Source organism: Drosophila santomea, chromosome X (assembly GCF_016746245.2).
Source record: "Drosophila santomea strain STO CAGO 1482 chromosome X, Prin_Dsan_1.1, whole genome shotgun sequence".
Classification (NCBI taxonomy): domain Eukaryota; kingdom Metazoa; phylum Arthropoda; class Insecta; order Diptera; family Drosophilidae; genus Drosophila; species Drosophila santomea.
In genome coordinates, this window is record NC_053021.2 from 18,502,181 (window position 1) to 18,516,230 (window position 14,050).

Below are 14,050 nucleotides of genomic sequence, written 5' to 3' on the forward strand. Positions count from 1 at the left end.
TATTTTTAATTAAATGTAAGTCAAGTTATACCAATAAAAGAGTTGTTTAAGCAAGTAGGCATTGAACAAAATTTCCATCACCAGAAACTTCTCATTCAAGCAAACCCTCAGTCTTATTTCCACCTACGAAACCCACACAACTCCGGAAATATATATCAATATTCAATAATATTGAATATTAGTTCGCTTTTGAAATAATTTGAAACAGTAGTAAATTGTAAACAAAACTTTTGGAACTCTCACAAAGACATGGAAAACGAAGAACCAGAAAGTTATAAAACCCTGAGAAACCGCACAGTTTACTATACTGAGCCGAAGAGAAGGAGGCGAAACAGCAGACCAAGGGAGCCAGTTGAAGTCCATGAGGATCCCCAAATCGGTGAAGGTCCCCAAATCGATGAAGGTCCCCAAATCAATGAAGGTCCCCAAATCGATGAAGGTCCCCAAATCGATGAAGATCCCCAAATCGCTGAAGGTCCCCAAATCAATGAAGGTCCCCAAATCAATGAAGGTCCCCAAATCAATGAAGATCCCCAAATCGCTGAAGTTCCCCAAATCGATGGAGATCCATTCCAAGTCGGCGATGGAAGGCCCGAAGCCGAAGCGAATAATCAAGGACGCTCGAGAATTAGAAATATATGTGAGAATAACACAATATATATATTTTGCCGCTGTAAACATTGATGATTACCTTTAATGCCTCGAAAAGACGGTTCCTGCGTAATATGCTAGAGGCCCATCTCTCTAAATCGGGGGAAATCATTGTGGAAAATAGTGTAGATAGTGAGACAGAGGAATCCGAACCCAAGTCAGTGGAGATATAGTAGTCGAAAATAGTGCGATGCCAAGGTGATGTACATATGTAAGTAGTGCATAGGATTGAAACTAAACTTGATGTCTTCCTTTTTTGCAGTGAAGTAGTTCCATTTATGATGCAATTGAAACAAACGCACAACCCCAAAAACAAGTTAATATTTCTCATTCCAAAGCAGAAGTTCATACGATGATTTCTATATATTTTATATAATGTTCATTTTGGTAAGCAACTGCGCCTCGTTTACAGCATATTAAATAAATATTTGTAGTTTACACGGGCACAGGTCGAAAGTGCCTTTGAACCTGTGTGTGCCACCGACTGAAACAAAAAGCCACGATGTCGGCACAAAGGAGCAGCGGCCAGTTCTAAGGACTCTCAATCTGGAAGCGAACCAATCAGTTGTCCTTTGTGCGCTGGCACCTTTGTCGCCTGGACACCCCATTTATGCATTTATTCATTTTTTATGTTTATCTCCTCCTTTGCTCCTCTGCTTCCCTTTGGCCCGCCTGTTTTCCTGTTCGCCATGCACTGTGAGAAAAGTGAGGGATATACGCAATACCATTTCAAGTTCTATGCTTTCAAGTTTCCGCAAACTTGAACCGAGTTTGTCCCATTTTCGTGTTTTGTGCATTTTACAAATTTCACCGTTCTTATTTGATTAAAATTAACAAATATGTCGCAAAAATGTTTTTTCTTCAGTGTAATCGAGCTCGGAAATGCACTAAAATTGACAGTTTGCCACAACACGCGACTTGGCTCTCGTCGCTCTTCAATACATTCAAAATATTCAAATATAAGTACTTTTATACGCTGTTTTGTAAAAGAATGCATATGTTTGAGAAAGAAAAGTAAACCATTGGTTAATTTAGTTGGTTCAAGGGGTTTCAGGGGTGTAAAATGTACAATGCGTTAGATTGCATACTTATTATACCCGTTACCCGTAGAATAAAAGGGTATACTAGATTCGTTTGAAAGTATGTAACAGGCAGAAGGAAGCGTTTCCGTATAATGGAAGCGTTTCCTTATAATGTATATATATTCCTGATCAGAAGAATGACGACGAAGGAGCAACGACGCGCATCCGCAGACGAGGATTGCAGGAGTCCCTACTGTCGAAGTGGTTTTGAATAAATGCTATTCTCATCAGAAATTCTGTCTTCTCTTTGGTCGGGCAATCACACAAACCATAAATTTGGTGGGACGAACAAACAAACTCTTCGTTTGCAATTTGTAGCGAGCAGAAACTAAGAAATCAGTTCGTTACAGGACTTCAAAAAGTAACTGATTTATTCCAATAAGTGTAGTAAAAGGGTAAGCCCTCTGTCCAATACAAATGGCGACACCTAGGTAAAGAAAAGAGAAACTGTTGCACCTTTAGTTCCACAACATTCCGCTAGATGGTGTTTACAAAAGTAGAATATTATGGTGGGTGTCCTGTCTACTTTAGGATGGTAAATTCGCTATTTGGGTGAGTGTATTTGCTACTATTTGCTTACTACTGCACAGAGAAAAAATATGTAAAATTAAATCCAAGGCAGGTTAAATCAATAAACAAGAGCGAACGCTATAGTCGAGTTCCCCGACTATCTGATACCCGTTACTCAGCTAGTGAAAGTGCGAAGGAGGTCTTCAACACTGACAGTTTTTGGCGGTTTGTGGGCGTTAGAGTGGGCGTGGCAAAAAGTTTTTTGGCACATCGATAGAAATTTACAAGACTAATACAAAAATGAAAAAATATCAAAACATTTTTCAAAAGTGTGGGCGTGGCAGCTTTGGGCGGTTTGTGGGCGTTAGAGTGGGCGTGGCAACATGAATCGACAAACTTGCGCTGCTTCTATGTCTCTGGAGTCTGTATGCTTAATCTCAACTTTCTAGCTTTTGTAGTTCCTGAGATCTCGACGTTCATACGGACGGACAGACGGACTGATAGACGGACGGACAGACGGACATGGCCAAATCGACTCGACTATTGATCCTGATCAAGAATATATATACTTTATATGGTCGGAAACGCTTCCTTCTGCCTGTTACATACTTTTCAACGAATCTAGTATACCGGGTATAACGGGTATAAAAACGTTTTCGAAGCAAGTAGGCGTTAAATAAAATTTCAATCACCGAAGACTTTTCATGCGAGCAAAACCCTCACTTCTATTTCCACCCAAGCACGATACACAACACCGAAAATACATGAACATATATCAATATTCAATATTATTGAATAATAGTTCCCTTTAGAAAAAATTTCAAACAGAAGTCAATTGTAAAAATTGTATTGTAACAACTGGAACTCTAGTAACTTCACACAGTAAACGCAATACCCAAATCAAAAGAAACTAAAATACAAATGGAAAACGAAGAACGCGAAGTTTACAAAGTCCTGCGAAGCCGCACAGTTTACTATACTGAGCCGAAGAGAAGGAGGCGAAACCGCAGACCAGTTGAAGTCCATGAAGATCCCCAAAGCGATGAAGATCCCCAAAGCGATGAAGATGCCTCAAGATCCCTCCAAGTCTGCGATAATAGTCCCAAAACTGAAGTGACAAATCAAGGACGCTCGAGAGCTAGATTTAGATGTGAGAATAACACAATAGATATTTCGCCGCTGCAAACATTAAAGATTATTACCTTTAATGCCTCGAAAAGTCGGTTCCTGCGTAATATGCTAGAGGCCCATCTCTCTAAATCGGGGGAAATCATTGTGGAAAATAGTGTAGATAGTGAGACAGAGGAATCCGAACCCAAGTCAGTGGAGATATAGTAGTCGAAAATAGTGCGATGCCAAGGTGATGTACATATGTAAGTAGTGCATAGGATTGAAACTAAACTTGATGTCTTCCTTTTTTGCAGTGAAGTAGTTCCATTTATGATGCAATTGAAACAAACGCACAACCCCAAAAACAAGTTAATATTTCTCATTCCAAAGCAGAAGTTCATACGATGATTTCTATATATTTTATATAATGTTCATTTTGGTAAGCAACTGCGCCTCGTTTACAGCATATTAAATAAATATTTGTAGTTTACACGGGCACAGGTCGAAAGTGCCTTTGAACCTGTGTGTGCCACCGACTGAAACAAAAAGCCACGATGTCGGCACAAAGGAGCTGCGGCAGGTTCTAAGGACTCAAAGGAACAGCGAACTCTCAATTTGGAATCGAACCAATTAGTTGTCCTTTGTGCGCTGGCACCTTTGTCGCCTGGATTTCGCAAACAGCAACGTTTATGATTTCCATTTTCCCATGGCCCAGTGACCCATTTGCCATGGCTTTTCCCCAGATTGCCACTGTTTTACGGTGGCCAAGGCGGCGAGTCCTGTTACGGAGTCGAGGATCCTTTTTTCTTTTTGCAGTTGTGAGCCGTGGAAGGAGCGCAGCGGGGCGTGCGGTGCAAAGATCAGAGGAGCGGCCCGCCGCGGGGCGCCCTCAACTGATGATCGTTTCGACACCCCATTTATGCGGCGTTCTCTTTTCTTGTTTTGCTCCTCTGCTTCCCTTTGGCCCGCTCCTGTTCGCCATGCACTGGGAGAAAAGCAATGGATATGCGCCATGTCTTATTTGTGTATTTCGTCGTTCTTATGTGATTAAAATTGTTAATTGTCACGCACAACAAATCGTTTAGCATTAATGTTGTTAGCTTAATAACAAATATGTGTATCTTCTTTAAACAGTTTCCTTTTCCCAGATACTTGCTAAGGTAATTTGCTAATTTACTTTTTTCAACATTAATTTGTTGACTTTTTTCAACTTTAGTTGGTTGACTTTTTAAACTTTAATTTGTAGACTTTTTTCAACTTTAATTTGTTACTTTTTTTCAACTTTAATTTGTTGACATTATTCAACTTTAGTTTTTTGAATTTTTTCAACTTTAATTTGTTACTTTTTTCAACTTTAATTTGTTACTTTCTTCAACTTTAATTTGTTGACTTTTTTCAACTTTAATTTGTAGACTTTTTTCAACTTTAATTTGTTCTCTATATATTTTGTAGATATTTTTTTTTTCGAGTGTTGCAACAAGTGCCTCGAGCTCAGATATCTGGAGATTCTTTCGGTTCGGCCAAGTGATTTCCCGGGAAGTGTTAGGATCCCCTTGTTTCGGCACTCTTTCGTGCGCCCCCTCCCCCCTCTCTTTCTGCCCCTATTTAGGGGCTGTAAATTGAGGCTGTTGACATTTTTAGTGCAAAACGGTCTCCGAGGAGTTCTCTAATATCTTGTTCGCGGTTCTAACCCCTCTGCGACACACGCTTCATAAAGGAACACACACAAAAAAACGCGGCCGAGTAGAAAAGGAACACACACTCGCACACACACACACACTCATATAGGCAGGGTAATATTTATTATTGAAATTAAAATTTATTGTTCGATGCTATTGTTTTTCTCTTGTGTGTGTTTTTTGCATCGTTGCCGCTTGATTAGAGAATTCAGTGGAAGTCCAGGGATCTGAGATCCCGAGAGATGGCTACAAGTGCGCCCCGTAAAGGTCAAAGGGGGCGTGGCACGACCTTGCGATGTGGCCTGAGTATTGCGCAATCTGTCGTCAAACAGATATACATATGTATGTATAGGTATATATCGGGAGAAGGGTAAAGAAAATCGGGGGGCGTTACGTGGATCTGCTCAGATGAATTCCTTCACCATCTGTTGCATCTTGTGGATAATGCCAGCAAAACTATGTATATACTCGATATGAAACGGATTGTTAATCAAACATTTTTCTATAATTTGTTATTAGAGAAATCAATCTATTTGGAAGACTAAAGATTAGAGCCCAGTTTAACTTTGGCCAAAGTCAGCGATTGTGCAGAAGTCAAAGATACATAGTAGTTAGCGATAGGTAGAGGTTCAGATACAAGAAGAGATATACAAAGTCAATTGGCGAAAAAACCCCGGAGATTAATCTAATCTGCGACGAAGAACGGGCCGAAGACGCTAGAGAGCCCAAAATATTTGCAGACAGTGAAAGGATTTAGATGCGAAAATCCCCATAAATCCAATTAACACAAATCTGCATAACGGGTTAAGGTTTACGCCAAAGGATTACGAGGCCCATGCCGAGCAGCCAACCAATTCAATTGAATACTTTTCGCTAGCACTACCTGACTACATATGTAAATATATATATATATATAGATGTACATATATATAGATGGATATATCTGTCCTCTCTTTCGGATTACCGCAGACGATCCCTTGACTTTTCCTGCTAAGCGATCGTAAAACGTGGATTATGCATTTATGGCACCCCGCGGCAGCGTCGAAACCACCCAGCCACCCACCGCCCATCGCCAAACCTAAGAAGCAACCCACAGGACCTTTGGTCAAAGGGTGCGGTTTAATCCGAGACCACCAAAAACCGCTGGGATAGCCATATAGCTGCACTGCGAGAAAGTAACAGTGCGTTCGCAATGCCTAGAAAGGCAAATGCCGCAAGAAATATAACTACTTATTATTATATTTTCAATATAATGCAAATTATGCAAAATTTGGGAATTTGAATAAATCTATTAACTAATAATTTCCCAATTATGTTAAAAGTATTAACTATTAACTACCCAATTATGTTAAAAGTATTAACTATTAACTACCCAATTATGTTAGAAGTATTAACTATTAACTTCCGAATTATGTTAAAAGTTTTAACTATTAAATACTCAATTATGTTAAAAGTATTTACTATTAAATATTACTATTAAATACTCAATTATGTTAAAAGTATTTACTATTAACTAGACAATTATGTTAAAAGTTTTAACTATTAACTACGTAATTTTGTTCACAGTATGCAATGACCATGCTTTCTTATACGAAAGAAGTACGAATGATAAGAAGCGAAAGTCAAGCTGGTTTCTCTCAGTGCAGCCAGACAGCCAAGAGATGTCGCATTAATCCGCCAAAGGACTGCGATCGGGATCAGGAATCAATAATTACGATTCAGGCGTAACCGAGTCGGGGGCTAGGTAGCAAAACAAAACGGGGTAATCCGGACTTCGGGATTAGTGGCGATCCAGCGAGAAATCCCGCGGATGAGGAGCTTTGATGCGGCGAAGTCAAAACTTTTCCAGCTTAAGCCCAGCTTAGTTCCTCATCTCTATGGATAGAGTATTGATCTCTACCTGACATCGCTGATCTGCAGATCTGCTGATCCCACGCCTTGTTTGGTGGGCTCGTCGCGGCTAATCAATTGATTATCGCAACGGATCGGTTTTTGGGAATAGATCGCGATGCTTGAGATCGCTTAGCTGTAGTCACTTCCTCAAAATAGATTAGCCATCAATTTGCACAATATTTTGAGAGATTTACCAAACATGCCGGCGACTTGCAGATCACTGCTTCCGTTTTAGTGGCGACTAAGTAAGGGGTATGCGTTAAATGCATATATCACTAAGAGGGTTTTTTTTTGGAAATTCGATAAGTGGTAAAATTTTATTTTATTCCTAGATATTACCCAACATAAAGCTTGGTTATTTCTAATACTCAGATAATATCTAACCTAAAGCTTGGTTATTCTTAATTCCCAGATAATACCTTACATAAAGCTTGATTATTTTTAATTCCCAGATAATAACTAGCATACAGCTTGGTTATTATAAACTTCTAGATAATACCTAACATACAGCTTGATTATTTTTAATTCCTTAATAATAGCTTAATTATTTTTAATTCCCAGATAATATCTAACTAAAAGCATGGCTATTACTGATTCCTAAATAATACCCAACATACAGCTTGGTTATTTTTCCAATATTTTAATTTGTTTTCCAGAAGTCTGTGCTCCATTACTTTACATCACAGCCCTATGTGGCCCATAAAAACCATTGCGCTTTTCCAACTTCACTTGACCTAGTGGTGCAAAAATGTGGGCGTGCCGCTGGGTGGGCGTCGAGTCGATAGGAATAGGGATAGGGATAGTGGGAACTTTCCTTGCTGTTGGTTGCTGCCGTCTTTTTGCTAATTGATTATGCGGCGACGTTGTGGCCCAAGGACAAGAGCCAGAACAAGAGCAAGGACAAGGACTCGAGGAGCCAGGAGCCAGGAGCCAGAAGGCCCAAGCGGATGGCTCCTGCAAAGGAGACTAGTTCGGTGATGGAAACGGAGAGGGTGGGCCAGCAAGGGGAGGAACTGGGCTGGGTAGGGCAGACGGTCTTCGAGTCTAGTTGACTTCAGCATTGTCATAAATCTTCGGTAGCCAAAAGGGCCAGAGGAGCCACAAGGTAGGATGAAGGATGAAGGAGGGGGGACTGCCAGCACGAGACAGGCTCCTCGTTTGCCCTGCTTGCCTCGATATAATTGTATCTTCCGTTTCATTACATGTTGCCCAGAAGTCCCAGCCGCATACCCTGCAAGGCCCAAGTGGGGCATATGCGATTGGTATGTATTTTGAAGTAATTTCTTAATCTTCCCAATATTTGCATTAATTTATAATTTATATTTAATATCAATCTTTAATGCTAATCTTTAATTTAATGCTATACCAAATTTCATATTTATTTGAAGAAATTTAGAGTAACTATTATCGTAACAATCTCTTGAACATAGAAGCAATATGTGAAATTCCGTAATACTAGAAATGCAACGACATTTAGTCATAATTAAACTAAATACAAAATGTAATATCAGTAGCATCCTCTGTAGAACTCATAAACACCTATATAATGTTTTCCAACTTAACAAGGGGTAACTTAAGGGTCGAGATGCATTTCCGTTAGCTCGTTTCGTTTTGGGAGTCATCATTATCTTTTCACAGCAGCAGCAAATCGTAAAATTTGTGGCTCAGACCCACGTTGCGTATGCGTAATAAAAAAGACGCCGCATAATAAAAAGGGAGCGAAAACAACAACAACAACAGCAATTGTGATTAATATGCGGCACACAAACATATGTACACTCACACACACACACAAGCGCACACACAAAATCGGGCGCAGGCCATGCGAGAGCGAGAGAGCGAAGGAGAGAGCTGCTGTCTCTTTTGTGGTGGTGTTTGGTCAACGCCCCTTTAAATACAGTTATTTCATTGGGCCGCGACCACAAATTTATTAGTTTTTATTGTTATTGTATTGATATTTGAAGCATGCCCGCTCCCTCCTCTTCCACCATCGTTTCGCTTTTATTTTCTTTTATCATTGGGATCCTCTGGAGCAAAATGAAAAATTAAACGCCATTAAGCTGAAATTTTAATTTAATTAAAGTGATGAGCCATACTTTTCTCCGTCTGCTTACTTTCATCGAAACAAATTGAAGGTCTGAACTGAATTGGGTAAGGGTATAATGGGAATTTAAGCAGATATTCGTGCTTTTAATGACGGTACTTCAAATGTGTAAAATGTCGAGTAATTTATGGGCATTCAAAATCGCTGGGAAATATAAAAATACTTATGTTCCCTACTAAATAAACGTTATAGAAGGAATTTGAAAGTTTACAATTGAAAACAAAATTTGTATTTCGGAAATATCTGTAGGTTAATAAAAATTTTCTTAAATATTTGCCAATATAATTATTTAGAATTCTAAAGGATAACTGACATTTAATTATTCGATACAACATAGTTTTATGGGGCTATGAATGGGTTAAGAATGGGTTAAATGCTTAACCAACTAAATAATAAAATATTTCAAATATTTCACTTTACTACAAAAAGTAATAATGTAAAATATTCGTACAAATGCATAATAAATGATTTGCATTAAAGATAAGCCAACGTTTTTGGCTTAAAGTTTAGATTTGACCAACAATAACAACAAGCAGGAGCAATATGAGCACTAGCTGGAACAACAACAACAACAACAACAGCAGCAGCAGTAGAAACAACAACAAAACGCATGCTCACCCAATTGCTTTGACACACAAACCCACACATAGAAATTAAAACAAAACGCCTGCGGTAGCAGCGCCAGAAACAACAACAATGCCCAGCAACGTGGAGAGAGAGAACCATGTCGCAAACAGAGCGACAGAGAGAGAGCGAGCACTGGAGAGTGGCTGCTGCTGCCGGGAGTGACACATCCGCCGCACACGTGCAAGCGAGATAAAGCGAGTTGCCCCGAAGGCACACCGTTGCGGCCAAAAACAACCACCATAATGGTGCCGAGAGCGAGAGAGAGCGAGAGCTGACTGTGGGCGCTCAGTGGCGATAGACAAGTGCGAGAACGTGATAGCACGAGCAGCAGCAGCGCTGCCGCTGCCCTCTGCCCGCGCCTCTGCCCGCAGCCAAGCGATTCGTTTTGTACGTTGTTAGACTCTCTCGCCGCGTTTTGGAATTCAGTCGACAATCGACGATAATTACCGGTGGTTGTATCACATCACATCACGCGCAGCAGCAGCAGCAGCAGCACTACGAACGAAAGAAGAAGAAGAAGAGCCAGCCGCAGTGGCAGCAGAGAAACTCGCTCGTTTTCGAATCTATATATTTATATATATATATATATGCATATATAGAGGGATATATATATGTGGACGCAGCATTGGCGAATTTTCGGCCGCCTTTAATTTGTTTGTGTTTTTTCCGTGTTCTCCTCCGCGTGCTCGCAATTACGTGCGCGGCAGCAAAAGACTATAATTATAAAACTAAAGTGAAAAGCGTGCCATAATTACACGAGCGAATATCAATAAGTGCAAGAGCAATGTGCGAAAATTGCTAACGAACGCAGTAGCAACCAGAAGCAACAAAACGCAGCAGCAGCAGCAACAGCAGCAACAGCAGCAGTTGGATCACAAAAACAACAAATAATAAACAGCGCAACATCCAACATCGCTAACGTTTTCAAAATGATCGATGCGGCGTGCAATTACTTGAATCCCTATGCGCATCAACAGCATCAGGCGCAGCAGCAGCAACAGCAACAGCAGCAGCAGCAGCACGCGCAACAGCAGCAACATCATCTGCACATGCAGCAGGCGCAACATCATTTGCACTTGTCGCATCAGCAGGCGCAACAGCAGCACATGCAACACTTGACCCAGCAGCAACAGCAGCAGCAGCAGCAACAACAGCAGCAGCAACAACAGCAACAGCAGCAACAACAGCAGCAACAGCCGCAACAGCAGCAACATGACTTCCTCAGCGCCGCCGCCCTGCTGTCCGCCCCCCCATCCCTCTCCGGCTCGAGTTCCGGCTCCAGTTCGGGCAGCTCTCCGCTGTACGGAAAGCCGCCAATGAAGCTGGAACTGCCGTATCCACAGGCCTCCTCCACGGGCACCGCATCGCCCAACTCCAGCATCCAATCGGCGCCATCATCGGCCTCCGTATCGCCCAGCATCTTCCCATCGCCCGCCCAGTCATTCGCCTCCATTTCGGCCAGTCCATCCACGCCCACCACCACCCTGGCGCCACCCACAGCGGCGGGTGCGGGTGCCCTAGCGGGATCACCCACATCCTCGTCCCCATCCTCGTCAGCGGCATCAGCAGCAGCGGCGGCCGCAGCAGCAGCAGCTGCAGCAGCGGACCTTGGGGCAGCGGCGGTCGCCAGTGCCGCCTACGGCTGGAATACCGCCTACTCCGGATTGGGGCCACCAAGGTAAATATCTATACAATTGAGATGGGGATCTATCAAATGCTAGGCAGCTCAAATGCTGTAGATATTCCACTTAGAGATAGAATTTTATAATTCGAATCTTTGAAAAGTCTTCTAATAGAATAACTACAGACTATAAAGACATATATCTTTCTCAAATTACACAGTTTAGTACATAGGAATTCATTAATCCCATTAATATTCGATTGAAAATGGATTATCATATAAATAATCTCGAATAGTGCATCATAAATTCATAAAGTAACAGCTTCATTATAGTACAATTTAATTAAATACAGTTGATGTATATTTTTCATACAAGTTAGCATGCAGATTGGTCAACTTTGTTACCACCTTATAACGTAACACGATCTTGCGATCAAATTAGGGGTTTTGCGCTTGTAATGATAGCAATAAAATGCTGATTAAACCATTTCCAGCTGCTAATTGCAGTTAGATGAAAATCTTTGTGCAAAATAAACAGCACAATGGTTATAATTAGATACAAATAGCATAGCACATTCATTGAATTATTATTGAATCATTTAAACACTGAATTAACCAATGCTCTATCTTTAATTCTTTTCGCCACCTAGAAGTCAGTTCCCATATGCACAGTACGCCTCCGATTACTATGGCAATGCGGTGGGCATGTCCTCCTCGGCCGCATGGTTCTCGCATCAGGAGCGCCTCTATCAGCCATGGAGTTCACAGAGTTATCCGGGCTTCAATTTCGATGACATCGCCTTCCAAACGCAATTGCAACGCCGCTCCGTACGCTGCACGTGCCCCAATTGCACCAACGAGATGAGCGGCCTGCCACCGATTGTCGGTCCCGATGAGCGCGGACGCAAGCAGCACATCTGCCACATTCCGGGCTGCGAGCGGCTGTATGGTAAGGCGTCGCACCTGAAGACCCACCTGCGTTGGCACACCGGCGAACGGCCATTCCTGTGCCTCACGTGCGGCAAGCGTTTCTCCCGCTCGGATGAACTGCAGCGGCATGGACGTACGCACACCAATTACCGCCCGTATGCCTGCCCCATTTGCTCGAAGAAATTCTCGCGCAGCGATCACCTCAGCAAGCACAAGAAGACCCATTTCAAGGACAAGAAGAGCAAGAAGGCACTGGCCGCCGAGGCCAAGGAGCAGGCGGCGGCGGCGATAAAGCTGGAGAAGAAGGAGAAAAAGATGGGAAAACCATTAACGCCGCCCGTGGAATTCAAGCAGGAGCAGCCGGATACGACACCGCTGGTCAACTATGCGCCCTATGCGAATCTCTACCAGCATGCGACATCAGCGGGCTCATCGAGTGTGAATCCACCACCGCCACCGCCGCCACTCTTCCAGCAGCAGATGATGACGACGACAACGGCGGCGGCGGAGCAGCCGTGGAGCAGCAGCAGCAGCGGCAGCAGCAGCCGTGCCATACAACCAGCCACTACCTCAGCCAGTTCATCCACATCCTCCAGTGCCAGTTCGCCAGCGGCAGCGGTCGTTTCCGCCACCGGTACGGCATCCTCACCAGCCGCATCCGCCACGGCGCTGGCCCAGCATCATTATGCTGCACTGGCCATGCAAAGTGAGTCGCAGCTGGCGGCGGAGTATGGGCTAACCATGAGCGGATTGGCCAGCGGCGCTAGCCAGGATTCCAGCTCCAGTTGCCACATGAAGTCCGAGTATGCGGCCAGTTATCCGGCTGATTTTGGTGCGGGCACAGCCAGTTACGGCTATCCGCATCCGCATTCGCATCCGCACCATCATCACAATGCGTGGGCAGCGGCCTATCATCCGCATGCCACCGCCTAGGATGCCCCTAATCCTGCCCAGATTGTTACAGTTGAAAGTCGATGAATATGATGATGAAATGAAACAAATGCCATAATGTCCCAAAACCCAGAAAGGCAACAAAGCAAGCGTAGAACGAAAATCTAGTGTGTTTTTTTTCAGTGTTTATTGTTGATATAAAAATCTAATGTGAAAATCGAACAAAAAAATTTGAATCCACAAAATACTGCATAAGGCATTAAATAATATTATATAAATATATATACATATATATATATATATATATATTAACTATACATGTAGAGACTAGAACTTGAATTTTTTTTATTTTTTTTCTCCCAATCTAGTTAAGGCATTTTTTTTTGCATGTCTGTACATACATACATATATATAGCGTTCTTTTTAAGCCATACCATATATGAGAGAATGAGAGAAACCATCTAGTTGTGTACCATAATAATTGTTAATTGTCTTTAAGATAAATTATATACAACAACAAAAAGCAAAAAAAAAATCCAACAAGGCGACAAAAATCCCCACACTGAAATCCTAACAATAAAAAAAAAACGAACAAAATTATATCGGAAAACAAAGCGAATCCAGTTTTTATTATTCCCTCTGACCCTCTGATCCCATCGCACCCTTGTTTTTGGGTTCATGGTTCGGTTATATTTTTTTCCTCAGGGTTGTTTGATCTCCTTCATGGGGTTGCTTTCTTGCATATGTATAAATCGAGGGATCCAGGAAGCTTGCCGACTTCCGGCGAACTTGATCTGCACTTGGGTGCTGATCTTTGGCGGCATTTGGATAAGAATGGAAACCTTTTCCATAGCAATCAGTATAGATGTCTGCTATGTTTTCATCAATGTCGGCCATCGCTTTAAAACCGTACAAACATTGTTAGCTTGGGAGATCTAGTTCTGCTATAGAT

General features: G+C 42.2%; 1 protein-coding gene and 2 long non-coding RNA genes across 10 annotated transcripts; all 3 read left to right on the forward strand.

Annotated features, from left to right (window-relative positions):
* Positions 1 to 116: 116 nt before the first annotated feature.
* On the forward strand, positions 117 to 1,502 carry LOC120456929. Of its 4 annotated transcripts, none has more exons than XR_005616885.1 (4): positions 117 to 640; positions 710 to 862; positions 914 to 1,038; positions 1,086 to 1,502. It is a non-coding gene; the product is annotated as an uncharacterized LOC120456929 (long non-coding RNA). The 4 variants fall into 4 exon arrangements; XR_005616888.1 differs by having other exon boundaries at positions 919 to 1,038; XR_005616886.1 differs by having other exon boundaries at positions 710 to 849.
* A 1,452-nt stretch (positions 1,503 to 2,954) lies between these two features.
* On the forward strand, positions 2,955 to 4,426 carry LOC120456927. Of its 4 annotated transcripts, none has more exons than XR_005616884.2 (4): positions 2,955 to 3,393; positions 3,464 to 3,616; positions 3,673 to 3,792; positions 3,840 to 4,426. It is a non-coding gene; the product is annotated as an uncharacterized LOC120456927 (long non-coding RNA). The 4 variants fall into 4 exon arrangements; XR_005616883.2 differs by having other exon boundaries at positions 2,956 to 3,393; positions 3,464 to 3,603; XR_005616881.2 differs by having other exon boundaries at positions 2,959 to 3,393; positions 3,668 to 3,792.
* A 5,663-nt stretch (positions 4,427 to 10,089) lies between these two features.
* LOC120456926 (transcription factor btd) lies at positions 10,090 to 13,351 on the forward strand. Of its 2 annotated transcripts, none has more exons than XM_039644065.1 (2): positions 10,090 to 11,334; positions 11,928 to 13,351. In XM_039644065.1, the coding sequence occupies exons 1-2, from the start codon at positions 10,586 to 10,588 to the stop codon at positions 13,138 to 13,140; spliced, it is 1,962 nt and encodes a 653-aa protein (XP_039499999.1). In that variant the 5' UTR covers positions 10,090 to 10,585; the 3' UTR covers positions 13,141 to 13,351. The 2 variants fall into 2 exon arrangements, with proteins under 2 accessions (XP_039499999.1, XP_039500000.1); XM_039644066.1 differs by having other exon boundaries at positions 11,931 to 13,351.
* Positions 13,352 to 14,050: the final 699 nt, after the last annotated feature.